The sequence below is a fragment of the Antrostomus carolinensis genome, unplaced genomic scaffold (genome assembly GCF_000700745.2).
Source record: "Antrostomus carolinensis isolate BGI_N321 unplaced genomic scaffold, ASM70074v2 scaffold23164, whole genome shotgun sequence".
Classification (NCBI taxonomy): domain Eukaryota; kingdom Metazoa; phylum Chordata; class Aves; order Caprimulgiformes; family Caprimulgidae; genus Antrostomus; species Antrostomus carolinensis.
The window spans coordinates 5,111-32,718 of NW_010311734.1; the positions used below are offsets into that span (position 1 = coordinate 5,111).

Sequence of the window (27,608 nt, forward strand, 5' to 3'; positions counted from 1 at the left end):
ACATACGGGGTTGTTTGGTTTTTTGGTTTTTTTTTTTTTTTTTTTTTATTTGCAACTTGGATTATTTTTCTCTGATGCAGCATGGAATTAAAGTCTGGGAGACTAACACAAGAGCAAACCTCCACCCTTCCCTTCCACCCCCTTTCCCCATTCCCTGTAGCATATCGAGCTTTTCCACACCAAGCCCTCACCTCACTAGCAGTCTTGTTGCCCAGTTTCTGCGAGATGGCGTGGAAGGTTTCCAGATGGGCTCCTTTCTCCTGACAGGTGGTCAGGATGACTCTGTCAGCCTCCCTGCAAAACGACATCACTTGTGAAAGCAGCCGAAAACAAGTGCTGACCACCACAGCCCCAGAGGCCCATTCTCAGGTGAGGGTAACAATCAGAGCAACTCCAGCAGCCTTGTTCCTTTACTGCTACCACCACCAATCAATCACAAGACGTATCTCTAAGCAGAACTGCATTTAACCTAGTTTTAGGCTTTTTGAAAGAAAAAAAAATTCTTTCCCAGCCTGAAGTAGTGCAATAACTGCACTGGCACAAGCAGAGAGTATTTCTCATAGGATCAAGATGGCAGCTATGATGGACTGTGGTTAGAGGAAACAAGGCAGGAATAGTCAAAGACAGTAGAAAATGGAAATACAAAATTAAAATAAAGGCTACTTTACAGTGTGAAAGCTGAAGCCAAACACTGAATGCTTGAAGGGTGGAAGATGCAGTTCAGGCAGCCCTACCTGGTCCAGAGGACAACCTTCTCCCCAGTCGAGCTGACTTTGCTGTTCTTAGCGCACACAGTTGCTTCTGTGACTCGCTGCTGTTGCTGCTCCCCTTCCTTTTGCCCCACTCTATATTCCAGCTGCTCAGAATGCATTTTTGTTGTTTGCATGTTGTTTGCATTTGACTTTAATCTGCTCTCAGGAAAATTGCCACCACAGCTCATATCATCCATTTCCAAAATGCCATTATCATGGGACTGTGAGCTGCAGCTCTTACCCAGCGCTGGTTTTCTACCCAGTGTTATCCAACCCTGCTTTGCTTCAGGTTTTCCTTCCAGAGGCAAAGGTGGTCCCTCAAATTCTTTCACACCTAATTTTGAACTATGACCAAAGACAGGGAGTTTATCTGACGAGTCAGAATGAAGCCTTTCAGTCTGACATAAACTCTTTCCAGGAGAGGAACTGGGTCCCATTAAACCTTGTACTGTAGCAGAATGAGAAGACGGCAGCAGATCTCTGCTCAGGCCAAGGGAAGCATCTGCATTTCCTTGCTGTTGCTGGTTTAGTCCCTCACTCTCACTTCCCGCAGTGCAAGGGCAGTCTTTGGTTTCTTGAGGTAGTTTTAGAGCAGCTTTTTGTAGCTGGGTCCATCTGGGGCCAGCAATAGAAGAGTCACTGTCCTTTATAGTGCTCCCAACAGCACCAACACCTGCTTCTTGAACCTGATTATCAGGCAGTGCAGCTTTTTCAGAAGATGTGTGTCTGCTGGAGACAATCTTTCCTTCCAGATGAGATCCTGATAAGAAACCCAAACAAGTTTCAACTAGCCGTTAGTAAGAAAAACTTCTGGAGGCTTTATTAATTTACTTTTTAAGAGATTTTTTGAAATAAATACTCTAGAGCATAATGCTGTAAATGAGAACACAGCTTGGGAGTAGCTTTGTCATGCTACCTGCAGTTTGCCCATCCTCTGCTTCAAAGAAAGCATTCTGCAGTCAATATGCCTCACCACACTGCTGCTCTTGGCGCTCTGTTTACAAAACCACCATAAACTCGACAGCAGGCTGCATTACTTTTGTTGACATGGCTGAGGAACAGGATGTCACCCAGAGGGACCTGGACAAACTCAAGAATTGAGCCCATATGAACCTCATGAGGATCAACAAGGCCAAGTGTGAGGTTCTGCACCTGGGTCAGGGCAACACCTGTTATCAATATAGGGCAGGGGATGAAGAGCAGCCCTGAGGAGAAGGACTTGGGGTGCTGGGGGATGAGAAGCTCAACATGAGCCGGCAACGTGTGCTCACAGCCCAGAGGCCAATAACTGTGTCCTGGGCTGCACCCAGAGCAGCGTGGGCAGCAGGTCAAGGGAGGGGATTCTGCCCCTCTGCTCCGCTCTCCTGAGACCCCACCTGCAGTGCTGCCTCCAGTGCTGGGGCCACCAACAGCACAAGGACATGGACCTACTGGAGCAAGTCCAGAGGAGCCACAGCAATGATCCAAGGGCTGGAGCAGCTCTGCTATGAGGACAGGCTGAGAGAGTTGGGGTTGTTCAGTCTGGAGAAGAGAAGGCTCCAGGGAGACCTTCTAGTGGCCTCCCAGTACTTAAAGAGGAAAGATGGGGACAGACCTTTTAGCAGGGCCTGTAGCAATAGTTTAAGACTATTACTCCTTGTCCTAAAAGAGGGTGGATTTAGACTAGACACAAGAAACTTTTTACAATGAGGGTGGTAAGACACTGGCCCAGGTTGCCCAGAGAGGTGGCAGATGCCCCATCCCCGGAGACATTCAAGGTCAGGTTGGATGGGGCTCTGAGCAACCTCATCTGGTTGAAGATGTCCCTGTTCACTGCAGGGAGGCAGGGTGGACTAGAGGAGCTTTAAAGGTCCCTTCCAACCCAAACCATTAATTCTATGATTTAAACCTCTATATTTGAGCTGTGCATTGTCTCCAGCAGTAGCACTGACTGAGACACGGTCACTAAAAGAAGGAAGAGATCACTTTCAGGTTGTTTATCCTGCAATAATCATGTTTCTCCTTGTCTGTACCAGACTGAAGTAAAAACAAGTAACGTGAAAGAGATCATTTAAAGGAAGATCAGAGAGACGGTGATTTTGAATTGCTATGCTAAAATGAAAATTGAAAAAAAAAAAACCTAGTATCATGGACTGGTAGAAATGGGAACTGGATAGTATGCTAGCAAGAAAGCTTAAATGGTCCTATCATTCTGAAAAGGGGAGAATATTTCTCTAGGCAGGAAAGCTTTTTTTGAAGGGAATGCTCCAATATATGTATGTTTAGAGCATCCAGAGTAGATGAACACAAGGAAAAAAATGAAAAAATATTAGTTCTCATTATCTCCATCAATTTGCACTGGAAAGCCCTAGACCTGTTTTCATTTGTGTGAACCAGTTTGGAGATGAACAACATACCTGTCTGTACACAAGACTTTGACATACCTGAAGCCAGAGAGTCCCCATTCCTAGACATAGTCTTTGTTCTGCCCTGGACATCCTCTCCCTCATCTCTGTTCTCCAGGCTTTCTTCTACAGTTTCCTTAGACATTCCAGAATCCTTCCCTTCAGGCTGAGGACTTGATTCTTGCTGAACAAGGCTTACAATCAGCTCTTGAGACTCTTTATTTTTATAAACTTTGTTTTCACACACCTGGAAATCAACATATAGGCATACAATTACAGATGTGGTGCATCAATCCAAAACCTAACACCTCAGCCTTTGCTTCCCGAGTATTCTGTGACCTAACAAAGGCTTCAGTTTGGCAATATGTTTGCATTTTGAAAGCTGAATTTTTTTTATTATTATTATTATGAACAGGCACAGTTCTTTTCACACAGTGGCCACACAACCATTCCACTAAAAAAAGATTATTCTTAACTCAAAAGAACATCAAAATTAACACTATTTCGCATAGCAAGGAGGGGCAGTAGAAAGTGAGGAGATACAGACAGGGGAAGACCAGGCAGTGCAGTCAGAGCTCTGAAGGAGACACTAACAGTCATCTTCTGATTTACTTTCTTCCTCAACATATTATTCTGGAAACATGAGGCCCGACGCTGGACAGATCATCATAACAGGGGGACTCTTGGCAGGACTCGACTTTCCACTCACCACTCCAGTGACTTGGCCTATCAACTAACCTTACTACTACAATGGCTGCAGGTCCTCCTTTTGCTTTTCTTTAGCTTGAGATCGCTACTCCCTTCATGGCAGGAACATGAACATTCCTTCATCCCATCTACCCACTCGACCTCCTGGAAACAGACATACTCCAGCTGACAAATGTGCACGGTACACAAAGGTGACAGTCAGGGGAAGGTCAACCCCAGAGGGAGCCAGGAAGGGCTGAGCGGCACTCTGCACGCATCCGGAGAGAACTAAAGCGATTATGCTGCTAGCAAGCAAAGCACAATGGAAACATTTCAATCCCCTTTCTTCCAATCTTTTTAGGCTGTTGTCATGTCTCTCGATAAGACACGTTTATCCTCACAGGCATGCATTTGCTCAGAGTCCAGATACGTGGACTAGCGAGATACCCCAGGCCCACCTTGTCATTGTTCTGGCCTCCGATTTCTTTCCGCTTCTTATTTTTTGAGGCTGCATGCATCTTGGGTGGCTCATCCTCCTCTTCTACATCTGGCAAAGACACTTCTTCAAACCCATCAAACTACAAAAAAAAAGAAACACACAAAAACTGTTCTATCACGATAGCTCTTCAGCAGACCAAACTTCATTTTCCCCATGAATTTCTGAATAATGAGCTCAGTTCCAGGACATGACAAGTTCAATTACATTAGAAGAGACATAAATGCTGTTAAAAATAAAATATTAAAAAAATTAGAAAAGTTTGCTTCAGTCTACCAACAGCTATCCCACTCTGCTGCTTCCCTCTTTCTGGAAATGCAGCCTCAAATGGAGTTCTTGAAGTTCAAATATGTCTAGTATCTCTGCTTTTTTTTAATCTTTTCTGATCTTGGGGAAAAGATTGCTCCACCTCATATTCCTTCTCTTCTGTCCAGTTGATCTCCTCAAAATCTCCCATGCGGCTGGCTGAGGGCCGTAAGTGATCAAAGAAAACGGAGAACTCATCCTGCAAGTGGTCATGTCCTTTCAACAGTTGCCACATTTGGGTCTTCAGCTGAAAGAGAGAAATCCAGAGAAAATGAGCGCTTCATTCCATGTCGTCATATTCTTCTCAGAAGGATTTCTCAAAGCAAGTGGAACATCAAGGCTTATTAGACTTCCAACATGGAAGTTTATGCTTGCATTGGTACTACTTCATGAATATTTTGAGATCATTCCACATCCAGCTATCAAATTAGCACAGGAATTTCAGGCAGCCTCTGTAGGAGACATTAAGCTGAAATTTCACCTGCAAGGTGACAAAAAGGAGAGAGGAGACACACAGGCCTGTTAATTGTAAAGCCTCTTGAAGCGGCAGCTTCAATTCTCTACCACACCCCCCAGAGAGAGATAAACTGCTGTGGTTGCAAAGAGCAGCACATGGGAAGAGTGAAGCGGGCAGCTAATTGCATTCTCAGGGGTTTGAGAGAAAGGAGATACCTGGATGCTGATTACCTCTGCAATCTCCTGGGGAAGACAGTCTGCACAACTCTGTAGAACTTTGATGATCTTTTGATGGTGGGCAGGATTTTCAGCAAAACAAATCTCCAGCTGCCTGAGGAACTTCCGGCTTTTTTCAAATGCTTGCTGCTCTTCAAACTGACCAAAAGAAAAAGATTCACTCCTCATGTTCAAAAATCTCTAAGAATCTCTAGTTGACTTAACCAAGCTATAAAATGTCTGTCTTGCTATTTCTTTCCCATTTGTATTGACACCCGTTGCAAAATTGGGAGGAGATGGAGGAAGAGACACAAGACTGTAAAATCAATACTTAGGTGAGCTATAAAGTTTTGCTTTAACCATATACACACGAGAGAGGAAAATCCAGAAATAATGTAACAGGTGAAAACCTCTGTCTTACAAAGTGGAAGGCTGATGTGAGACATCCACTTGCTGTATCTGCATGTTGTCTCTGCAGTCGGGTTCTGCAATGTAACTGGGAAAGGTGGATTCTCCACAGTGATACTCTGTGAGACTTAAAACAAACACTAGACTTTCTAATTCTGCTAATAAAACAGCAAAGTAGGCAAACGATTTACCAGCTGTTTACCCTTCCTGCCCTAGGAAGAATTCCTTAATTCTTTCATTCCCACAAGCATTCTCATTGTCTGCTTAAAATTTAGTCTCCTCCTTTCGTTCTACCTACCAGTCCACACTCCAACGCTTGTTCTGGTAAAAGAAAGGCAGCAAAATCTGTGAGCAACTGTGGCCAGTCATGCAACAGTTTCTGTAAAGTGGAATAAAGATCCACAGCTGTTTGCTTGTCCGTGCTAATCTCAAACTCATAGATAACGCGAAGAAAGTCTTCATACTTTCCAGGAACATGCTGCAAAGCTTCACGCACCTGGAAAGAGCAACAGACCTTTAAAGGACTATGTAACATTCAAGAAGAAAACAAGGTAAATTAGTAATCTTTGATTACTAAAGCAACAGCCTGAGGAGAAGGACTTGGGGGTGCTGGTGGACAAGAAGCTCAACATGAGCCAGCAGTGTGCAACTGCAGCCCAGAAGACCAACTGTATCCTGGGCTGCATCAAGAGAAGTATAAGCAACAGGTTGAGGGAGGGGATTCTCCACCTCTACTCTGCTCTCCTGAGACCCCACCTGCAGTGCTGCCTCCAGTGCTGGGGCCACCAACAGCAGAAGGACATGGACCTACTGGAGCCAGTCCAGAGGAGACCACAAGGATGATGCGAGGGCTGGAGCAGCTCTGCTGTGAGGACAGGCTGAGAGAGTTGGGGCTGTTGAGCCTGGAGAAGAGAAGGCTCCGGGGAGACCTTCTAGTGGCCTCCCAAGTACCTGAAGGGGCTCCAGGAAGGCTGGGGAGAGACTTTGGCCAAGGGCAGGGAGTGACAGAACAAGGGGTGATGGCTTGAAATTGGAAGAGGGGAGATGGAGATGTGATGTGAGGAAGAAATTCTTTGGTGTGAGGGTGGTGAGCCAGTGTCCCAGGTTGGCCAGAGAAGCTGTGGCTGCTCCTCCCTGGAAGTGTTGAAGGTCAGGCTGGATGAGGCTTTGAGCAACCTGGTCTAGTGGAAGGTGTCCCTGCTGCTGGCAGGGGGGTTGGAACTGGATGAGCTTTAAGGTCCCTTCCAACCTATACCAGTCTATGATTCTGCCTTGCTACTCAGAATTTACACAGTGCTTCCAGTTTTGCGGAGCCAACCAAATCTATTCCCTGAAGATAAATTTGAACTGCTCACAAGAGAGAAGGGAACCAAATGCAAGACTATGAAATTCTGAAATTAGAAGAGGGTTGGTGTTGTGGACTGACTGCAGGCAGCAGCTGAGCACACCCACAAGCCACTCACTCACTCCCCATTTCTCCCAGGCAGGACAGGGGAGGCAAGAGAATGAGCAAAAGCAAGAAAACTCAGGTTGAGATAAAGAGTTTAATAAGTAGGGGAGCACCATATGGAGTACTATGAAGAAAGATACTCCATCCCAACCAGACCCAGTACACCCAGTTAGAACTGGCTCTTAGGTGACTCAGGCATGAACTGTGATAGAGGACCCAGTGTCCAGTGTTCCCATTTCTGGGTCATATACTAGCCTGGCTTACCCTGGTTAGATAGGCTTGTGCAAATGCCAGATCTTTCTGTTCCCGCAGGGGATCTCTCTCCAGGATGTCTTCATCATACAAGAGGAGCAGCTTAGATGTATCTTTGCTAGCACGAGCCCGGCCCCTCTTATTTCTGGTTCTGTGGGAGCTCCTGCTCTTCCCAGGGGCTTTCATATTTTCTCCTGTGACACAGTACAAAGCAAGTTGTACAGGCACTTTTCATACACTCCCTGGGCTGCAGACAACTACTCCTCTAGATCAAGATTAGAAGTAGGTTTTCAGAGTTAGTGATGAGTTAACTGTTTACACTCTCCTGTAAGCATACGAGCAACATACTTCCCATTACGCAGGCTGGCTAATGTATTTTAAATTGGCTGTTTGTTTTTATAGCATCTGATGGGAAAAATCTCTGGATACAGCAACGTACCCATCCCAGCTGTTACTCAGCTAGCAATCTACTAAGAACTAATAGATACATCTACTGCATACCAGGGACAAAACAATCATAGCGGGTCAACAGAGATACAATAGAAGTGTCAGAGCTGGCTCTAACAGTCACAAATTATTCTTTTAGCTTATTATTTACATAAAGAGAGTTAACATCACAGATAAATAACTGGTGTCACATAATAATAGGGCATGAAATAGTGTACTAAGAGTTGCTACAATAAGATTTTTATGTTTTTAGATTAGGGATCTGTTGGTCTAATGGGCTGAGGTCCACCTCAAAGTTCACTGCTCAAACTCATCTACCACTTGCTAGATTCTGTTAAGGTATTATTTCATTTATTTTTCCTCAAAGATCTTATTACACAAAATTCAATTTAGCAAAGATTTAACTATTTAATATTGTTCTTAACAAGTATTGGGTATTACCTGACACAAACCACAAATCTTATGCCTGCAAATTTTTGGAGCGTAACAATGTGCGTTACAATGGACTGAAGACACTTGGTTCACAAGCACAAGGACTTCTACAGTAAGAATTGTTTTTACAAAGCTGTGACTGCATTGCAAAATTTTATTTCCAGATGGAAAGCATCACTAAGCTCAGGCACACTAAGTGAAATTAAACCCAGATACAGTTTCCCTATTGTTTGGCTATTAATGCAAAGAGCGGCTCTATTTCCCCGTGCCCTGTGTCAAAAGAACCCCCCAGAACTTACCTGCTGGCATTCTGTGGGCTTCCACCTGCGGGGCCGTCTTTGTCAAAGTGAAGGAAGATTTAGGTTCCTCTGATATATCTCCACATATTTCATCTTCTTTCTGCGAACTCTCTATTCCTTCCCCTTCCTCCTCCTCCTCTTCCTCAGGCTCAGAGTTCTCCTCCTGGGAATTCTCTTCTTCAGAATCTCCTTCTTGGCTTAAACGTCTCTCTGTTGCAAGCCAAGTAAGTTTTTCCATTGTCTCCTTAGAAAGCAACAACAAAAAAGGTCACACTGTTTTCTTTCAGCATTTGTTTTCATGTCATTCAGCAACTAGCTCACTCCATCAGAATTCTAACAGCCAATTTCGCAGATCAGCATCTGACCAACTAGAGGATTCTACCAAAGGGACAGAATTCAGTAACAATCAGAACTGCCTATTTTTGTATCATACACAAAATTAAATTTCAGAATCTGCCACTTATAAAAGCCTTAATTTAGATGAGAATCCTTAATAATCATCTTAGTTCTTAAAGGCTTGCTGGAATTATGACCTGGAAAATCATTTTAACTTGAAGTACTTATTAAAGAACAGCCTCAGTTGAAGAAGTCCTTACAACTCAGCAGAATTTAAATCTACTTATTTGCAAGATACTCCTTTAGCGTGAATTAAAAATTTTCTCAGAAAAATGTGGTGTCCAATTTCTCTGTAAAACAGCGTAATACCATGCTATGACATAACTAACAGTCGAGCTTTCCAAATGGATTGAAATTGTGATTTCCCTGACTCCACTAGAGTGTTTTCGGACACCGATAATCATCATTAGCAAGTTTTTTAAAGTTTTGTTTGCTTTTACCTGAAGTTCTGGCACTGAAAGAATAGATTCTTCTGAGGCTGATGACATTTCTTCATCTTCATCTTGTGTAAAATCATCAAAGTCATCTTCTTCCTCCTCTTCTTGTCCTTCTCTCTCTCCTCCAGCTTCAGGGCCAGCTGGTGTACCAACAGACTGGCCATCTATACTGGACGAATCCTCTGGTCTTCCTAGGGGACTACTAAATTCTGCCTCAACATCTGCTGTATAAGAAACATTCTTTGGAGACTCGCTGCTTACTTGTGGTCCAGCAACACCTGCATCCATCTGCTGTTCACTACGGGGAGATGACTGCAAAGCCCGTCGTTGTTCTTCCCCCTTCTCGTCACACGAAGCATGCTCCTTTTTACTATCTTTCAGGTCACGTGAACACGAACATGCAGCCTCCATGTTCAGCTCCTGGCCAAGATCCAGCACAAATTCCTCCTTCACTTCAGCACATAAAAGATCCCTCTTCTGTACTGGATTTACTTCCTTGGTAGAATCATTTGAATCTTCAGGCTCAATTTTCACTGTTTCATCTGGATCTTCTAAATGAGGCAAAAGCTCCACAGACAATGGCTCTGGAGTGTTCACATCTCCTTCTACCACTGTCCAGCTACAGCAGTCACTCTTATTTACATTCTCCTGACTTCCATTATTTGAAGCAGCAGGATTTGTACTACACTCCTCTATGGGGGAGACAGCTGAGCATGAAACGTACAACTCTGGGGGTTCAACCTTGGGCTCCACCGTGGGATAGGTATTTTTGTTGTTTCCAGCAGGACAGGAAGGAACCAGATTCAGTTGTTCTTCACTTTCACCAACAGATGATGCAGAAAGACCAACGGGGTTAGGAGAGACTATCAACGAAGGGATTGAAGAAGTCACTAGAGGCTGGTTTAATGGACATGGGAAAGTGGATGGATTTACCAATAAGGTTGTAACTGGAATAGCCTGAGTGCCTCTCCCAACTGTTGTATTTATGGGCTGAATCATATTGCAACCATTGCCTATATTAACCACTTTCACTGTGGTAGCAGGTACAGTAAGGATGACAGGAGATGGCTGAATCAAAGGTGAAGCCTTTATCAATGGGGCACATTTTGTCCCTTTTTTCTTTTGGTATCCCTTACGAACACAGGGTTTGCGAATTTTAGCTCCAGCCAAAGCCGGCAACATCAGTTTTGGCTGAAAAGTTACTGGATTTGATGACACTAGAGCTGGTGGTACAGCAGCTGAGAAAGCTTGTCGAGAGTCCGAATGCGAAGTGGAGAGCACATTCTGAAATTCCAAGCCATCCCCACTTCCTACCACTGCTGGAACATTCAAAGGCTGCACTCCTGGCACTGTCTGCATAACTGTAGCTGGCTGGATCAGCCGAGGAATCTGAACCATAACTTTGCTGGGAGGAGCTTCTGACTGGGACAACTTCACAGTTTTCTGTATGTTAATAGTGTTGGAACTGGGCTGCAGGCAAGGACTTGGTCGAATGAGGACAGGCTTCAGAGCTGAAGACCTCTGCCTCCTCCATGCTCTCCTAGAGAATCGATTAGCAAGGGGCTTTAAGGTCAGTACTAGTCCCTTTGGCATGAGTAGAGGGTATTTTTCATCATTGTCTGTGTCTGAAGTTTCCTTTCCTGTCCCCAAAAAGACAGATTCTGCATCAGGTGAACCTGGCATCTTCCTGGCATCTTCTGCTAATTGCTTCAACTCCCCCTGAATGGAGGGCAAGCTTGCCTAAAGGGAATAAGAGTTTATTAGTCCAGTCCATAGGCTATTCCTCCATTACCACCTTCAAACAGCACCACAGAAGATGACAGACAGCAACTTGCTTCCAAAAGTAAAGTGGTTTTTATTTATACTCTGTCTATTATTTTGTATTTACTGTATATTACTTTATATTCACAAATTTTACTCTAAAGCCTTCAAAGAGTCCAAGAACCCAAAAGAAACAACAAAACTGAATTGCTTTATAAAGGTTCCTTTAGTAAATACAAGATTTTCATAGAATCATAGAACGGTTTGGGTGGGAAAGGACCTTAAAGCTCATCCAGTTCCAACCCCCCTGCCAGCAGCAGGGACACCTTCCACTAGACCAGGTTGCTCAAAGCCTCATCCAACCTGACCTTCAACACTTCCAGGGAGGAGCAGACACAGCTTCTCTGGGCAAGTGTGTCTGGGCAATCTGGGACACTGTCTCACCATCCTCACACCAAAGAATTTCTTCCTCACATCTCAGCTCCATCTCCCCTCTTCCACAAGCGACCCCATGTCCTGTCATGCCCTGCCCTTGGCCAAAGTCCCTCCCCACCCTTCCTGGAGCCCCTTCAGGTACTGGGGGGCCGCTAGAAGGTCTCCCTGGAGCCTTCTCTTCTCCAGGCTGAACAGCCCCAACTCTCTCAGCCTGTCCTCACAGCAGAGCTGCTCCAGCCCTCACATCATCCTGGTGGCGTCCTCTGGACTGGCTCCAGTAGGTCCATGTCCTTGTGCTGTTGGTGGTCCCAGCACTGGAGGCAGCACTGCAGGTGGGGTCTCAGGAGAGCGGAGCAGAGGGGCAGAATCCCCTCCCTTGACCTGCTGCCCACGCTGCTCTGGGTGCAGCCCAGGACACGGTTATTGGCCTCTGGGTTCTGAGAGCACGTTGCCGGCTCACGTTGATGAGCTTTAAAGGTCCCTTCCAACCTATACCACTCTATGATTTTACGTCCATGATAACTTCAATCATGTACTGCAGTTGGGCAGACAAGCACCAGGAGTAGTGTATAATATTTCAGGTTGCTAAGTAGTACTGTTCTTGCTACATTTACTAGCTAGACTTAGAATAACACAGGTTCTCGTGTCATACAGACTACCTTTTGACTTCAGAGCTGTAGGCTAACCAAACAACTCACTCTGGATCTAGGCTGTAAAGAAAAAGAAAGAAAAAAAACAAACCCAAACTAAATAACTCCCAAAAGAATCAACCAAACAACAAAACCCCCTACACTGGATGAAGAACAGCAGAAACTACCTTCAGCCAAAATGGCAGGCGATGTTCTTCTCTCTCCACAGGTGGCTTCCACTCATTAGGCTGGATTTCCTCACAGCACTTGAACAGAATGGGCAACTGTTTTGTCTTTTTGTAATACTGTGTGGAGACAGGAGAGAATGCAAGACGACTGTGGTCAGATCACCCGCCCAATAACTGCTGGGATGTCAGACAAGGATTGTGTTCTCTAAAAGCATCCATGTGAATAAAGCGATTTTCATCACTATTACTTTAGTAAGGTTCTACCCACAGAAACATTAAGAAAAAAAAAATAAAGGTTGAACAAGAGCTCACTGCCATCTTGGTTTCTCTCAAAAGAAAGCATGCAGTTCTAGCAGACGTGCAGGTGTATTTGCTTTAAGTGCTTCTGGTTCTTATTGTCTCTCCTGCAGTGGCCATTAGCTTATTGGATGGGGTATTTGGGCAGCGGGACCTTCAGCCTGACTGGAGACAGAGCTTTTGTTTAAGCTTCACTACTCAAAGTTTATTTGTATGAATTTGTCAGGATTACTAAAGTAACACTTGTACTAGGACTGTCAGCAAATGCTGGACTCTAAAGAGTCAAAATAGTAATATAAGTACTTAGGAAATACAGAGGATAAGGTCTTTAAAAAAAAAAAATCCTCATTGCTAATAAAAGGATGATGTTTTCATTTAAGAAAGCGTGAGCACATATGGAACAAACACCACATCTCTTCTTGTATAAGAAACACCAACCAGACACACAAATCTGAATACCAAACCACAACCTGAATGCATCACTTACTCTGATGATATTATCAGGGGCTCGATTCATATTGAGATTCTTGATTCGTACTGTAAGCTGGTGGGCAGTTTTTGTTGGCAAGAGATACTTGCTGATCAAAGGTTTTGGAAACTCTGTCCCTTCAAAATGTTTCAAACCTAAAGCTAATAAACTGAAGGAAAGGGAGGAAAAAAAAAAAAAAGATTAAAAGGTCTTTTATAGACAGTACAGCAGATTGCTATTTGGATGTGCTGATGCACAATACACAGATATCCTGAAAGTCTGCATCCTAGAAATTCTCCTTAACAAGGAAGTCCAATTTGTATACATTTTATTCAATAATTCTAAGCACCTACTTGTCTTCTGCCTTGGTGAAGATAATCTTGTCCCGAGGAGGGTTTGCTTTCAAGGAACATATTGGCAGTAACTCTGGATACATAAAGACTCTCCGTGTTGCCAAAATCCACGCCACTTGCTTTGGCAAACATGGAAATTCATTGGCTGTGAAAAGAATATACAGATAAGGATAGGCGTATAAATGGACAAATGATGTTTTTCACAACTGACTTATTGAAAACACTGTTTCCTTTACTCCCTTTATTGCAAAAAGAGTGAGACTTTCTCCCTGGTTTTTAGAATCTACGTATTTCCTAGTTTTTGCCCTTAAGTTTACATCAGCAAAAGGCACAATTACTTCCCCTTCCATCTCTTCTTTTGTTCTATAATGAAAAAGCACTTGTAAAAAGCCCTGTTTATTTCGAGTGAGTTCACTCTTCAGGTAGCAAGAAAATCACACACCAAATATTTGAAACCAACAGTTTGGAGCTTTTTTTTTTTTTTTACTAAAATACTCCAATGATTCCTTAATGTGTGTTAGCCAACATATTTGGAACAATTATTTCTAGTTTCATAGTTTCTTGATGGACTTCTGCAGCTCAAAAAAATCATCTGCAGAACAACAAATGGCAGGATTATGATGTCAAACAAAAGTCAACAGCTCATGTAACATGCTTTACTGTGTTACAAGTTTAAGAAGCAAAAAGGCCATCAATAAAGTAGATGGTTTTATCTAGAAATACCTTAAAAAAAAAAAAAAAAAGAAGTTCTCAACAGCAGTCTGAACCATATATCATCTGGAGGGTGCCTAGCATGAAATAACTCCCAGTGTAAATGCTTTCCCATCCCTTGTCTCTTCAAATACATACCACTCTTCTTCACAGCTTTGCGAGGGCTCCAGTCAACTTGGACTTGGGCATGAAAATCTTCAATGAGCTGCAGGGCTCCCTTCAAGTTACATGGCTGGAACATTGTTTGAAACTTCGGATTGAATGACTGACGAAGGAGCGTGGAGCTGCGAGCAAAGTTACCAAGCTCGCTCTGCAAAGTCAAACACAGAAAAAGATAAAAGAACATGCCTTCAAATGGAACATAAAGAAAGCAAAGAACAAACGCATGTAACATAACAATAAAAAAAATGCTGGTGAAGTGACAGGCTTAAAAAAGGAGAGTGTTACAGGTCTTATTTTGGAGCATTACAAATCTATGAAGAGAGGATTTTTTTTATTTTTATTTTTTTTTAGTTCCCCCACTTTCCAGAACCTTTCAAGGTCCCAGAATGTTCACTAGTTACAAAAACTCTATTTCTTTAACTTCGTTTTCAGTATTTCCTGTAAAACAATACAAAAAATACAAAGACATGCCAGTTCAAAGCACTGTTACTGGTCAGCACAATGAATTATTTCCTCTAAGTACTGAGCATGTTCAGAGCAGGCTAACAATATTGAGTGGTAATCTCTCTTAATTTAATAGGATCAATTAAATAAATTAAACTCTCTATAATCTCCAGTGACCAGCAATCATTAAAATTCATGTAGCTTTGATTTTAGGCATAAACTTACCAAAAACATCCTCGTAGTACTGGCCTCTGAACTTAAAGAAGGATTGGAACTTGCGAGAAGATGGATTTGAGTCAGAAGCTGAACATGCTTGAAGAATAAAAATCAGACAAATGGGTTTTTTTCAGTGTATCAGAAATCCAAGAAACTGGAAAGCATAAGTATAGAGGCACAAGAAATACCACCTGAGCACCCCAAAAATCACATTCTGACTTCAAAAAACCTTTTAAGCAATAGAAAACTGAGGGGAAACTAATATCCACTGGCAGGAAGTTGATTACACAGATTGTGAACACATCATCCATTTAAATCTTAGGGCCGTTTCACAACTTTTGTGCCAAAGTCTCATATTGTAACAATCAATGCAGAAAAGATTTTTTTTTTCCTAATGAAATACTTCAGTATTTCTTCAGAAACAATGACTTCAGCTATCAGAACTCCCCATGTGCACACAAACACCATACATCTTGCTTTGCAGCTGAAAAATTAAAGTAATTTAGTCTTCACGTCTAATGTAAGATCCATTTCTTAAGCTTGTGTTTGAGAGGTCTGTTTTCTTTCCTTGCTGCCACAGACCAAGACATGACACTACATGAGGTATACAGACTAATAAACAACCACTCAGCAAGACTTGTATCATGTTCACACAAAACCAGTGCACTTTGTCCTCATGAGATCAAGTTGATGCCAAGTTCCAACTTTTTGAGAAGTCCTCTTGGACGGACATGGAGAAAAACCCTCTAAGTACAGCTTCTTATCTATGCTGCTGACAGCTTTTAAAATATTTAAACTGAATTTCTACAGAGTTTTGTGTGGTGGGAGGAGGAAGAAAAGAATCCAAACTACGCCAAGAGTCATATTCTCAGAAAGTAATAAAGAAGTCGGTGAAAAGAGAGGATTTTGACAGGGTACTGTCAGAACTCAAACACGGCCAAGGCAGCCATCTCCACATGAGAACAATACGGATGCCAAGAAATAAGCTCTACTTTGAATATTCAAGTTGTCTTTCAGTGTGGAATCAGGCATGTAAATATGACCTATTAAAGCTCCACCTTCAAATGTAGCTTTTTCAATTGATTTCTTTAAGGAATGCAAAGAACATGTTTCTTTTAACACGCCAAAGTGCTTACTGTACCGTTGGCTTTCCCTTCTCCCCGCAGCAAATATTTGTTAGGTCAGACCAAATAACATTTTATTACCTGCTGCATTTGCTGCTGGAGCCTCTTTCTTTGCACACTGTCCAGAACAAGGCTCTGGAGAGGCTTCTCATTTTGAGGTTTTGATTTTTCTGTCTCTTGTGGTGGCTTGATCGAGGACTTTTTCATTCTCAACTGCTCAAGTTGTTCCTTCACTGTTCGGTGTTGTTCATTCAGTAAATTGGCCAGAGGCTCTTCAAATCTGTTTGAGATCAGGCAGATTGAAATATAATAAGCATGTGATTTAATAACCATTCACATTTATTTAGAATATTTTACTCAGTATCTGGGATGCACAGATTAAGAACAATCATCCCCGTGCTACTCAACACTTTGAGAGTATACTTCAACTTGAAAAAAAGAGTTATTTATACAGTTGGCTTATACATAAATCTTTTGATCTACCACAGCACTGTTGTAGCTCTGGGATGCAATGCTTCAACTGTTTATTCCAAGGACAGTTAACAATCTTGTCCATCATTCCCAATCATATCCCATGTGTGTTCCATTCAAGTGCTCAGATACTCTCAAGAGCAGTCAGGATCTAATATAATCTAAAATACATTAGAATGAATTCTATTTAATTTGTATCATCAGACAACGTCTCAACCCAAGGTATTATGGGTGGCATTTGATCACGAGGGTCTCCAGAAAGATCACACACTGACTCAAATGCTGCTACTTTAAAAACATTAATAAATAAAGTATTATCTAGTTTTATGCACTCTAGACATGTGATACTACAGTGAGAGCTGCTCCTGTAGCAGAAAAGAGGATGTACATATTACTGTCCTTTCAAAAACAATTTCAACCATCCCCTGCTTTGTGACAGATTTTTAGTTAATATTCTGATTTCTGCTAGTTATTAGCTGCACTTCTGTAACAGACCTCAAGTCAGCTACAAGTTGTTCCACAATGCTTCTAATGCAAAGTATCATAAAAACAACAATAACCTAGCAAATGGATATATTTTGCCACAAAACAGCTATAAGAATCCTATATATAGATAAAACTGGGGAGGAAACAATTAGGAGAACTGCCTACCAAAGAAAAATTAATACAACTAGCCATTATCAGAGACAAATGCACACAAATAATAAGACAGAGCATAAAGTTTCCCTGCTTTTAGTCTGTAGCTGGTTTAAGAATTGCTGCACTCCCCTCTGGTACTGCTCGTTCCAGAGAGAGCATCAAGAAATTCCAGCCTTCATTTTAGCTCCTTTCCCAAACAGATACAGCTTGATCTTGAGCTGATCTGCCCCATAAACAAGGAGACACCATTCATACCGCAGCTCACCTTTAGCCAGCTTCTGTAATTGGTTAAATAGAGCGGTATTATTACCTAGAAAGAACGCTTTAAACTCTTTCCTCTTCAAGGCACTGTTTCAAGTATAAGCCATTCCAAAAATCATCAAAAGACAATTTCCAGGGTCGTTTCAGACCTAGGCCTCAGCCATCTCATGCAGTCTTTTTCCTTAGAAAAGGTCACCATCCAAGCTATTTACTTAAAAGATAAGGTGACACACTGACACACTTGGTCAAACCAGATCCTCAGCCGTTTCTTGTAGTCAAAAAAATGTAAAGGTAGTTAGTGAACTTTACTCCTCCCCTTAACAGTGGTCTGTTTTTTTTTTTTAAAGGCAATAAAACTATTACTTTCTCTGAAATTATTTCAGAACACTACACCCATCATCACAGTGTAAAGCACAAGAAATTAAGAGAGGTTGAGTAGCTACTCATTTGAGGGTGGGACCTTCTTTGCACAGCTCCTACATAGCTTTGATCACATACGCACTCCAGTATCCACTGTTTCTCTCCCCATTGCTTTGAAGTACCATCGCCAGTCACGCAATATCCTGCTCCGCTGTTAGTTTAACAGCTGAAGTGACTTAGCAGGTAGTGAAGCAATTTTTCTAAGAAGAATTAGTTTAATAAAGGGGGAATATGTGGACAGACTTGAGAAATAAATACAATTTAAATACACAGGGACAATATATATAGCATGGAGATTAAAGAAGCAGGAACAGAATCCTCCACTAGAGCTGCTGGCTTGTTGGAACAGATCACCATTCTGAAAGACCTCGGCTGTTTTCAGCTATGACACCGAACAGCCGGCACCAATTGTTTAGGGCAGGCATTTTTTCTGCCTCTTTCTGAACAGTTAAACTTTCACTGTTGTCATCTTCTTATGATGCATCACAATCAGTAAAGTCAAGAGTGGCAGACAAAAAAGAGGGTCAAGTTAAGTGTTCAATGTCACAAATGAAAATAGCTCAGAGCTTTCAAAACAGTGGCCTGTGCTGAAAAGGCATTAGCTTTTTGGTGGATGGCACAGTACAGCTGCAGGTAACCACAGGCTTTTCATCATAACAGAGTTATTTTTTTAATTTTATGACCATAACCAAATGATCCTACCTAAGCACCTGTGGTGTATTAAAATTTGGTCGTGACTCTGTAACATTATCTTCATCTTCTGGACCTTCATCTTCCATGTTTGAAAAACCCATCTCATCCTGAAACTGACAGCAAATATGTAGTAACAGTCAGGAATAGAAAGCTCAAGTAATACATTTATAACTGTCTTTAGCTAATAAAGTTCATGATGATCCTCTTAACATAAACATTCATCTCTGCATGGACTTAAGGAAGTTCCTATATACGTTCCTTCCCAAGACTAAAAATTACCCTTTTATTGTAGTGTTCTGTGCACATAGTCAGCACTAAGCATCTTATAGAGACCACCCCTTTATGGCTTTAGAGATTTCATGTCAGATCTGAGAAAGATCTATTCTTCAGTGCTACACCAAATTTATCACTTACTGTCTCAAACAGCTCCTCCATCAGTTCATTCACTTCCTTTTCTGAAAGTAAAATTAAAAAGTATGAAGACTCCTTTCCCAAGAAACACTGAACAATCCCGTCATTATATCAAGTCATTTAAGGAATGTCTCACAAAGAGAAACCCTCCTCTCGCATAGAGAGGACCAAGAAGGAAAAGCCCCTGATATTAGATCCCTTTTTAATGCTGGGCCCCAAATGGTGTTTGATTAAAAAATATCATATAAAAACTAATTTTCAGAATTAAATTTAAAGTGGTGTTAATCAGTGATAAAACATAAATCAAGTGTGCTTTACTGAGAAAATGAAAAGTGGTATGTTTATGAAACTAACTCAAAGACTGTAAACACTTGGAGAAAACTTAATTACACTCAAGTCATAAGGCAAGCATTCAATTCTGAATTGGCTGAAGCTTTATGAAAGACTGCACTATCACAGAAGTATTGTTCTTCAGTCTTTGCTATGGAGTAAAGTTGCATCTGACAGCACAGCAGCTCAGGCTAGATCCTTTCAGAGAAAGCCAGCTTTGCATAGAAAAGTTGTTGAAGTCAATATGCAGATTTTTTTAAAATTAGCTTACACTGCAAAATCTTTGCAACAAAACACTCACTTTTCAAAATGAATTACTAATCCTACCAAGAAAGGAGGTGGGATTCCTAAAGAACTTACTGGTTATTCTCACAGCACGATCATTTCTGAAGTCTTCTGTATCTGGTTCATCCAGATCTTCCAAGAAGTTGTATTCAGGGTCATCATCATCATCTGCTTCATCTAATAAGAAGTACGTTTTGAAATGTCATTATCCTGTCCCAACACCAATCAGTTGCCAGGAGCAGAAGCACTGTGTGTACTGCCTGACCTGGCACGAAGAGGGCTGGGATTAATGCTTGAAATTAACTGTGTGTTCCTTTTTATGGAAGCAATATCAAGCCCATCCTCTTTTCAAACTGAGCTACTAGCATCCTTACTTCTAGCTATTCGCATTTAGAAAAGTTTGATTTATTCTCTGTGACCCAAGTTTCAGCTATATCTAGAAAGACTGAAGTAGTATTATTTCAATTTGTGTTTTATATTCAATTTGACAACTGTAAGCAACCAGTAAATCCAGGACAAAAGGAAACCATGCCCCAAAGCTTCTTGTTCTTTCTTCTCAAGGAACAAAATAGTTGTTTCTGCCAAAACCAGTCATGTCCCTTACAAGGAGCATGACACACTCAAGTAAGATTCAGGTGTATCAATGCTGCCAGCTTCATAACACAGCATGATGGATTAAGGGCTGAAACATGTAACTTTCGTTTATGACTGCCAGTTACTGCATGTACAGGCAAGTAAATATTCACAAGTGAAGCACATGAAGTTTAAAAATCCTCACAAAATGTCCATGGAGAAGATGAGGAAAGCTGATGGCATACAAAACACAGGTGTATTACTAAACAAGATAACGACTGCAGCCAAGAACATAATGTATAAATAGAAAGAAAAAGCTCCAGGCTTTCATCATAAACCCCAATTCCAGTGAACAAAAACAACAAAACACCTGTCAAATACCTTCATTCTCTACATCATCGTTCATGAGTCCTCCAAGCCACCTCTTCCATTCTTCATCATCTGCAGTATTGGGATCATACATATCAGGCGTGATATCTGGGGCTCGGAGCTCAGCCTCCAGCTGACCAAGAGGAACATCTTTCAGTGGTCTCTTCGATCGGGTTCGGAAGGCAATGAGGCTGTCCTCCAGAGGCTGAAAGGTGAAGGAAAAGCACAAAGGAATTACAATATTTCTGCTTTTCTTGATTTCTCCAGCAGCAGGGTTTTCAGCCCAGCCAAAAAAGTCCAATACCAAAAATATAAGATTCCTGCCACAAAGAATCATTTACTTCAGTAGTCTGAGAAAGCTAAACTTCAATTACTCTCACTATGAGACTGTTACGGTTTATAAATACATTATTGTTCATTTATCTCATGCTAAACTCTTATCTGCTACCAAGGAAGCAATCTCCTCCTGCAATATTTGATTCTTGCACATATGTTTTACCCTGTTTGCCCTCTTCACTGTCTGAAATTAATCTTGAGCAGCAGTACTGGATTTTTTTCTCCACAGCTCCTCACCCTTGCACAGTAACACAGATCAGTAATATTCTTTTAATTATTAATATGAAACAGTGGTTCTCTTTACAACCAAGCTTCCTCAGGTGTTCATAGTATACTGGCCTGCAAAACACAACTAAACTGACAGAATATCTTTCAGAAGGAAAATTGTTTTCATTAGTTATGTAAATGTCATAGAATTACATATAACAGTCAAAACAATGGCAGTGAGACATGAGCATAAAGAACATAAAGTGCAGTTATGATACAAGAAACTAAAAGTATGTGTCACTAACAAGTTACCTCTGTTCTCTTACAGAGCTAGCGTCTGACACACTATGGAAATTCAGCTTACTGTTTAAAGTTATAAAAGAAGAGCAGAATGCAGTAAAAGTAATAACTGAGAACACCAGAAAGCTACCTCCTTTCTCACAAATTTTACTCAAACCAAATCCACACTACTATACCCTCCCCAAAACCAGTACCTGGTAAGAATCCATGCACACTGGGCTTGAAGCCAATTCTTCATCCACTGCATGCAGCTTCTCCATGAATGTGCTGTCCTTGTTTTGCTTTGGTTTAGGAGGTGGTGGAGGTCCCATGGGAACTACTTCAGCACTAATATGTCTAACAACAGGTGTAGTAACCTTCTCCATCTAATTAGAAAGGCCTTTGTGTTAAAAGGTTTTATTTAGAACATAAATTTCCAAGGACAGAATAAGTCTCTTTTGTGGTTTGACCAGAGTCTAGCGTAACAGAAATGAGACAAATGCTTCACAGAAGGAAATGAATTCCTCATATTACACTCACTTTAGTTTTCAGAAAGTACAAATAAATTTACTATTCAAAAGGCTTGCAGGAAAGGAGACATTTGGAAGATCTGAGTACACTAGTCCTTGTGGCACACTCCCAACCCTCCCAAAAACCAACCCACGGTGAGTAGAACATAGAAATATCAATACATTATTGCTCTTTCTGATTCCAATGTCAGTAGTCAGTTCTCAGTCTCATTCTTGTCTGCTGATACTCAGCTCTTACCACACTGCAGATACTCCTTCTGCTGAATTGACAGTGCATATAGTCACCACAAACACCTTTATGCTTTTATCAAAATTGCTTTCTCCTCCTAGGCCAAGCACAGAAAGCAATTGTCTTGCACTCCTCAAAAATAATCTGAAAAATAATAATTATCTGAAGAAGAGCCAATTGTTTCCACTGCCAGTGCTTTTTTAAATACTTGCGTTTTTATTTTAAACTAAGCTCTTTCTGCAAGGGTTGCACTTCACTGCTTATGCAGGAACCATTGCAGTGGGACCCTAAAGCCTTGCAGCACCTGTAACATCACCACAACTTTAAGCAGTAACATGTATTTTTGCTTTTGCATTAATAATTTAGGAGTAATGACAGACAGTTGTTTCTAAAAAAAGCAAAAACTCTCTTGCAAGTTTACCTCACAGAGTGTTCCTCCCTCTTCATCAGATGATCGCCTTGTCCTCGACCGCTTTGCTCCCCGAGGAGAAGAAGCAGTGCTCTCTACATCACTTTCCAGTAAGCTCTATAGTGCAAAAGATGCAGAATGCAATCAAACAGTCACGCCACAATCAAACACTGCTTCAACTAATATTCCAGTTAGCCAAATGAATAATATGGCATTGAAGAAAGATTACTAGAAGGTCTGGGACAACTTACAAGTTTTCATGTGTTAAAATAGAGAATTCTACTGCCTCAAACATGCAGACAGCTCCATGCTTAACAGAACAGATCTTTGTACAAGTTGCATTTACCTCTTCTGCAGTCTCATCCTCATCCTCATCATCAGGCTGGTATTCTTCATCAGATGAATCATCTTCCTCAAGAGGAATGTCCACAAACTGAGGAGGCTGCAACAGAACAGAAGAAAGGTGACAACTTTTTACAGGCAAAATAAAGAGTTGCACTCTAATGGTGTATGATCAGATCAAAGATTTCTAACTGTGGAAGTGCCCTGAACTCAGAAAGGAAGGAGACTACTGAAAAAGGCTCAAGATACCAAAGAAATTACTAAAGTTAAGATTGGCAAAGTAAAGAAAGTAGTTTGAGAAGGTGCATGAACAGGCACAAATGATTTAGCATTTACATGATGGAAACAGGCCATGAGCAGACACTACCTCAAAGACATGTTTCTAGTATTTGAACAGCCATTCACTCTTGCTACACTGCTGAATCCTGCCTACACCCAGACAACAAGTCTTTTGGAGCAGAGCTCAGGAAAAAAGTAAGAGATCCAGGCCACATCTCCAGGCAGTCCTATAGTGTATAAAACAGTCCCAGGCAGGAGCACCTCACAGCGTGAGACCTGGGCAGTGGCATTCACCACCAGGAGCTTCATCCAGGTAGAGGGTGATGCAGTACCAACACGGGAAGCTGGACCACCAGCAGAAAAGACATTGCTATGGGATGTCATCACCTCATCATGTTCTGATTTCCCCTGAAGATAGCTCTTTCGGGCCCTCTATGTGCCTGCTGCTATGTTCACTGCCTTGTCCTGCCTTGCATACCCTGTTTGCAATCCTCCTGGTCACCAGTACTCCCCAACAGCTAGACATGCGTCTGCTCCATCCCTCCTGAAGACTCCTTGCTCAGCAGGGTGCCTCTAGTATGGTCTCCAATTTCTCAGCAGTAGTTGACTTACCTTCACCTCATTTGCCTTCTTAATCGGAGAAATATTCCATGTTGGAATCACCTAAAGATAGCAAAAACACTTTAACTGTCTCTGAAAAGCACAGTGGGGCACAGCTTAGACAATCTATTAAATCAAATGAGTACTTGAGCTTGAGGCCTTGTTCTCCAAAGTAGCCAAGCAACAAAAGACTTCAACCAAAGGCTTTCTAAACCACCCTCGTCATCCCTACAGGCAATGACTTTACTATAATGGATACTGTAATTTCACTGCATTTTCTAACTCTGACTTGGTTCTATCCTGCTCATCTAAAATGATATTTTTCACATTGTTTTAACCTATTTTTTCATTTGAAAAATAAATCCCATAAAAAGCACACTTTACACTTCTTTCAGAAGACCAACAATCAAAACCATTTGGGTAGGTGGAGGGTGCAAGAATGAAAACATGATGTACTTACCACCCCTTTCTCCACAACTTCCTTCAGTTTGGAACGAGTCATTTTGGGCTCCTGAGAGTTTAAAACAAGACAAGAGCAACCTAGTCAACTGTTTTCCATAACTGTAAACTTTTCCCCAGCAGCTCTTTACTACAAGACTTTTCCCTTTTTTAAAATTCATTACCTTTTAGACAAGATCAGAGTGACATCAAAACCAACCCCTCATAGTTATGTTTCATCATTTACACTCATACACAGACACTACTCACTTTGTCTAGGTGGAAAATCTGGTAATGAAACATGAATTATGCAATAATACCTATTCTACCTATTCTTTCCATACCATGTCAGGAACTAAGAAGATGGACTGGTGAAGGTATTATGCATTTGGAACAACTGAAAAACCAAACTGAAAAAGATTTTTACTTACAAACAAAGGTATATCTTCTGTCTCACTGATGGCTGCTTTCATCATGGCAACCACATGCTCATTTGTAATCACTTCCTACAGGAACACACAAAAAAGTATCCTTTACATTGTGTTTGTTAAAAAGAAACAGACTTAAGGTTAAAATAAACTAGCTGGATGGATAAATATTCTGTGTACAATATACTTTGTAATTATACTATAATAAAAAAAGACTGCTCAGTGATCAGACAAGAAAATATAAAGGAAGTACAGCTGTGATAAAAACGTTTGTACTACATTCTCTGTGAATGCTCCATGGAATAAATTTCCAGCAGAAGGAAAGAAAATAATTGAAACAAAAGCCCACACCAGTTTCCCTTCCCTCGTATCATGTAATCAGTAAAATGCACCAATCTCAGCCACATCAGAAATGCTGCTATGAAGCTGCAACAGAAAATTTAAATCCTTAAGCACTCACAGGCTTTCAAAACAGTAAGAGTCTAATTCTCTAGAGAAAGTATGTAATAATCTACTCTTTGAAACATTGTGCTACATCATTTCAGAAAACATTGTATATATTTAAAAGAAATAAGGGAAGGCAGAAGAGACCCAGTATCCATGACTACATTTCCTGAATGCCACCATAAGGCTGCAGGGAAGGTAGGCGACTGAGAGGTATTTACAGCCGTTCCACGGTGCCATGTGACAGAGAAAGGCGTTAATTTATGGCACTTGCACAAAATCAGCTGATGAATCTGCCCAAAAAGAATCAAGGCAGTCTCCAGTTTGTTTGCCACAGGGATGGCAAAAAGGGAAAATATCCGAGATCACCCACATTAGAACAACACTAGCTGCAATTTAAAAAAAAAAAGGAAAAAAAAGGTACAATATTTGATCCTCTGGGAAAATAAACACTATTGCTCCCCAGACCCTGCTCATGGGATAAACTGAAATCTATACTTAATACAGGTGTAGAATTAAGAGTTTCACTACACAGCTGTGACAGCACATATATTCTCCTTCCTTTCTAACTGGAATTTGTGTGATGGACTAAGAGGTTGGTTGGGGTCATTAACTGAAATCAAGTGCTACCATGGAAACTATACTCAAGTCTAGACTGCACTTTTTTAAAAAGCCGGGCACTTCTCCATTCCCTGTCATAGTCCCGGCACACTCACACACTCACACACTCACATGCAGGATGTTCCGCACGTTGACGACTGTCAGGTTATGCTGTTTAGCTCCATCTTCTAAGGTGCGATCAAGGGTATCGTCCAGCTTGATGTCACAAGACAAAGGTCCTTCCTCTTCTTGACTCTTCCCTTCTCTTTTCCTTTTGGTTGCCTTTTTCCTCCTCTTCCTTTTCTCAATATCCTCCCCATCTTGCTCCTCTGAAAATTAACAAAAATGGAATCTAAAAATTCAGATATTTCACATCCAGCACACTCTGACAGTTTGACTTAGAGAAAGAGAAAGAGAAAGAGAAAGAGAAAGAGAAAGAGAAAGAGAAAGAGAAAGAGAAAGAGAAAGAGAAAGAGAAAGAGAAAGAGAAAGAGAAAGAGAAAGAGAAAGAGCTAGAATTCTGCAGATACCAAAGTGGCAGCAGCTTTCCAACAGCTGATAAGGAGATCACCCAAACAGAAATGGCCATAAAAACTAGAAACAGTAATTTGAATAACGGATTCAAACTCTGCAGGACCCGAGTGAGTCACATTAGTCAAGCAAACAAAGGTCACGTATTTGCCATCTCTACTAGATTAATTTTACAGAATGGTCTCAGCAGCCTTTTTAGGCCTTTTCCAGAAGGAGGTGTTTTAAGTACGCCATCAACATTCAAACAGTTGCAAAACTCCAGGCACCATACAGCAAGAGCAGATTACAGTTTCTGGGAGTTAAGGTGTTTCCCAAGCAGCACTGTTTTGCTGACTCAGGGAAATTAAAGAATCATAACTTCCACTGAAGCAAAGCAGTATTTTTAGCAAGTAAAAATAAACCAAAGAGATCAACCTCAGCAAGCTTCACTTGGATACCCGTAGTTTGTTTAGCCAGTGAATCATAGAGCACAGGATGAAAACTTCAAAAAACATTGCACCTAACCAGTCCCTGCTGTGGTGTGCACAATTTGAGAGTTCTGCATCTACTGTACCAAGTCATGGGTCTGTTCCTTGCACAAAGCTTCCCTAATGGAATAAACAGCCCCAAATCCTCATTTTCCTCATCAGTCTGCTGGGGCCACTCACCAGGTCTGGTGTTCTTCAGAGGCTTCACTACGGTAGGATTTCTAACAGCCAGCTGCAAAGAACTTTTCACTGTAGACTCCGGCACTGCAGGTTGGTTTTCAGTCAGATACAGATCTCTCTGCAAATTCAATTCCATCTCCATATACAGCTTAGATGTTTTCCCTGTAAGGAGTACACACTGAGTTATAGTCAGATATGCCATACGGACACAGCAAGCTTAAGAGGCTGCTGCAATTACAAAAACTTATTGTGATACATTGTTAAATCAACTGCGTAAATCTAATCTAACCTGTGGAAACGATCCAGACACACTGGACACAGCAGCAGCAGCATGCTGCTGGAAACAAATCCAGGCGCAGAGATCCCCACCTCCACCCAGGATTTCAGTCTTGCTCCCTCCACTATCCATTTTGCACAGCTACGCTCAAAACCATTCCTGGCAAATTATTCAATAGCAAAAAAATGATGATTCATTTAAAATGTAGTCAGACTCCCTGTTGTATAAATGCAGTTGCAACAAGAGAAATCAACAGCTAGGGCCAGGCACTCCTTCACCCAGACAGATTATTCACAGCTAGAACAGCTGACCCCAACCTTAGGATGCAGTTTCACAGCCACCTCTGGCCAGTTTCAAATCCCACTCCTGCTGA

At 41.5% G+C, this 27,608-nt stretch overlaps 1 protein-coding gene across 2 annotated transcripts in view; it reads right to left on the reverse strand.

Annotated features, from left to right (window-relative positions):
* The window catches only part of GON4L (gon-4 like), a 27,874-nt gene extending 762 nt beyond the window's left edge, over window positions 1–27,112 (reverse strand). Inside the window, exons 1-29 of one of the 2 annotated variants that reach the window (XM_029084705.1) lie at window positions 26,959–27,112; window positions 25,913–26,109; window positions 24,740–24,814; window positions 24,331–24,381; window positions 23,883–23,933; window positions 22,996–23,091; window positions 22,662–22,766; window positions 21,697–21,867; window positions 20,672–20,864; window positions 19,793–19,894; window positions 19,106–19,146; window positions 18,701–18,804; window positions 16,289–16,487; window positions 15,093–15,179; window positions 14,400–14,571; window positions 13,551–13,695; window positions 13,216–13,366; window positions 12,432–12,548; window positions 9,422–11,158; window positions 8,586–8,829; window positions 7,420–7,601; window positions 6,004–6,201; window positions 5,313–5,456; window positions 4,729–4,872; window positions 4,282–4,401; window positions 3,875–3,988; window positions 3,176–3,383; window positions 735–1,512; window positions 192–294 (exon numbers count right to left, since the gene is read on the reverse strand). In XM_029084705.1, coding sequence (XP_028940538.1) covers window positions 192–294; window positions 735–1,512; window positions 3,176–3,383; window positions 3,875–3,988; window positions 4,282–4,401; window positions 4,729–4,872; window positions 5,313–5,456; window positions 6,004–6,201; window positions 7,420–7,601; window positions 8,586–8,829; window positions 9,422–11,158; window positions 12,432–12,548; window positions 13,216–13,366; window positions 13,551–13,695; window positions 14,400–14,571; window positions 15,093–15,179; window positions 16,289–16,487; window positions 18,701–18,804; window positions 19,106–19,146; window positions 19,793–19,894; window positions 20,672–20,864; window positions 21,697–21,867; window positions 22,662–22,766; window positions 22,996–23,091; window positions 23,883–23,933; window positions 24,331–24,381; window positions 24,740–24,814; window positions 25,913–26,109; window positions 26,959–27,100 — 6,171 coding nt within the window. In that variant the 5' untranslated portion in view covers window positions 27,101–27,112. Of the gene's footprint in view, window positions 1–191; window positions 295–734; window positions 1,540–3,175; window positions 3,384–3,874; window positions 3,989–4,281; window positions 4,402–4,728; window positions 4,873–5,312; window positions 5,457–6,003; window positions 6,202–7,419; window positions 7,602–8,585; window positions 8,830–9,421; window positions 11,159–12,431; window positions 12,549–13,215; window positions 13,367–13,550; window positions 13,696–14,399; window positions 14,572–15,092; window positions 15,180–16,288; window positions 16,488–18,700; window positions 18,805–19,105; window positions 19,147–19,792; window positions 19,895–20,671; window positions 20,865–21,696; window positions 21,868–22,661; window positions 22,767–22,995; window positions 23,092–23,882; window positions 23,934–24,330; window positions 24,382–24,739; window positions 24,815–25,912; window positions 26,110–26,958 lie in introns of both variants that reach the window. The other variant, XM_029084706.1, reaches the window with a different exon arrangement.
* Window positions 27,113–27,608: the final 496 nt, after the last annotated feature.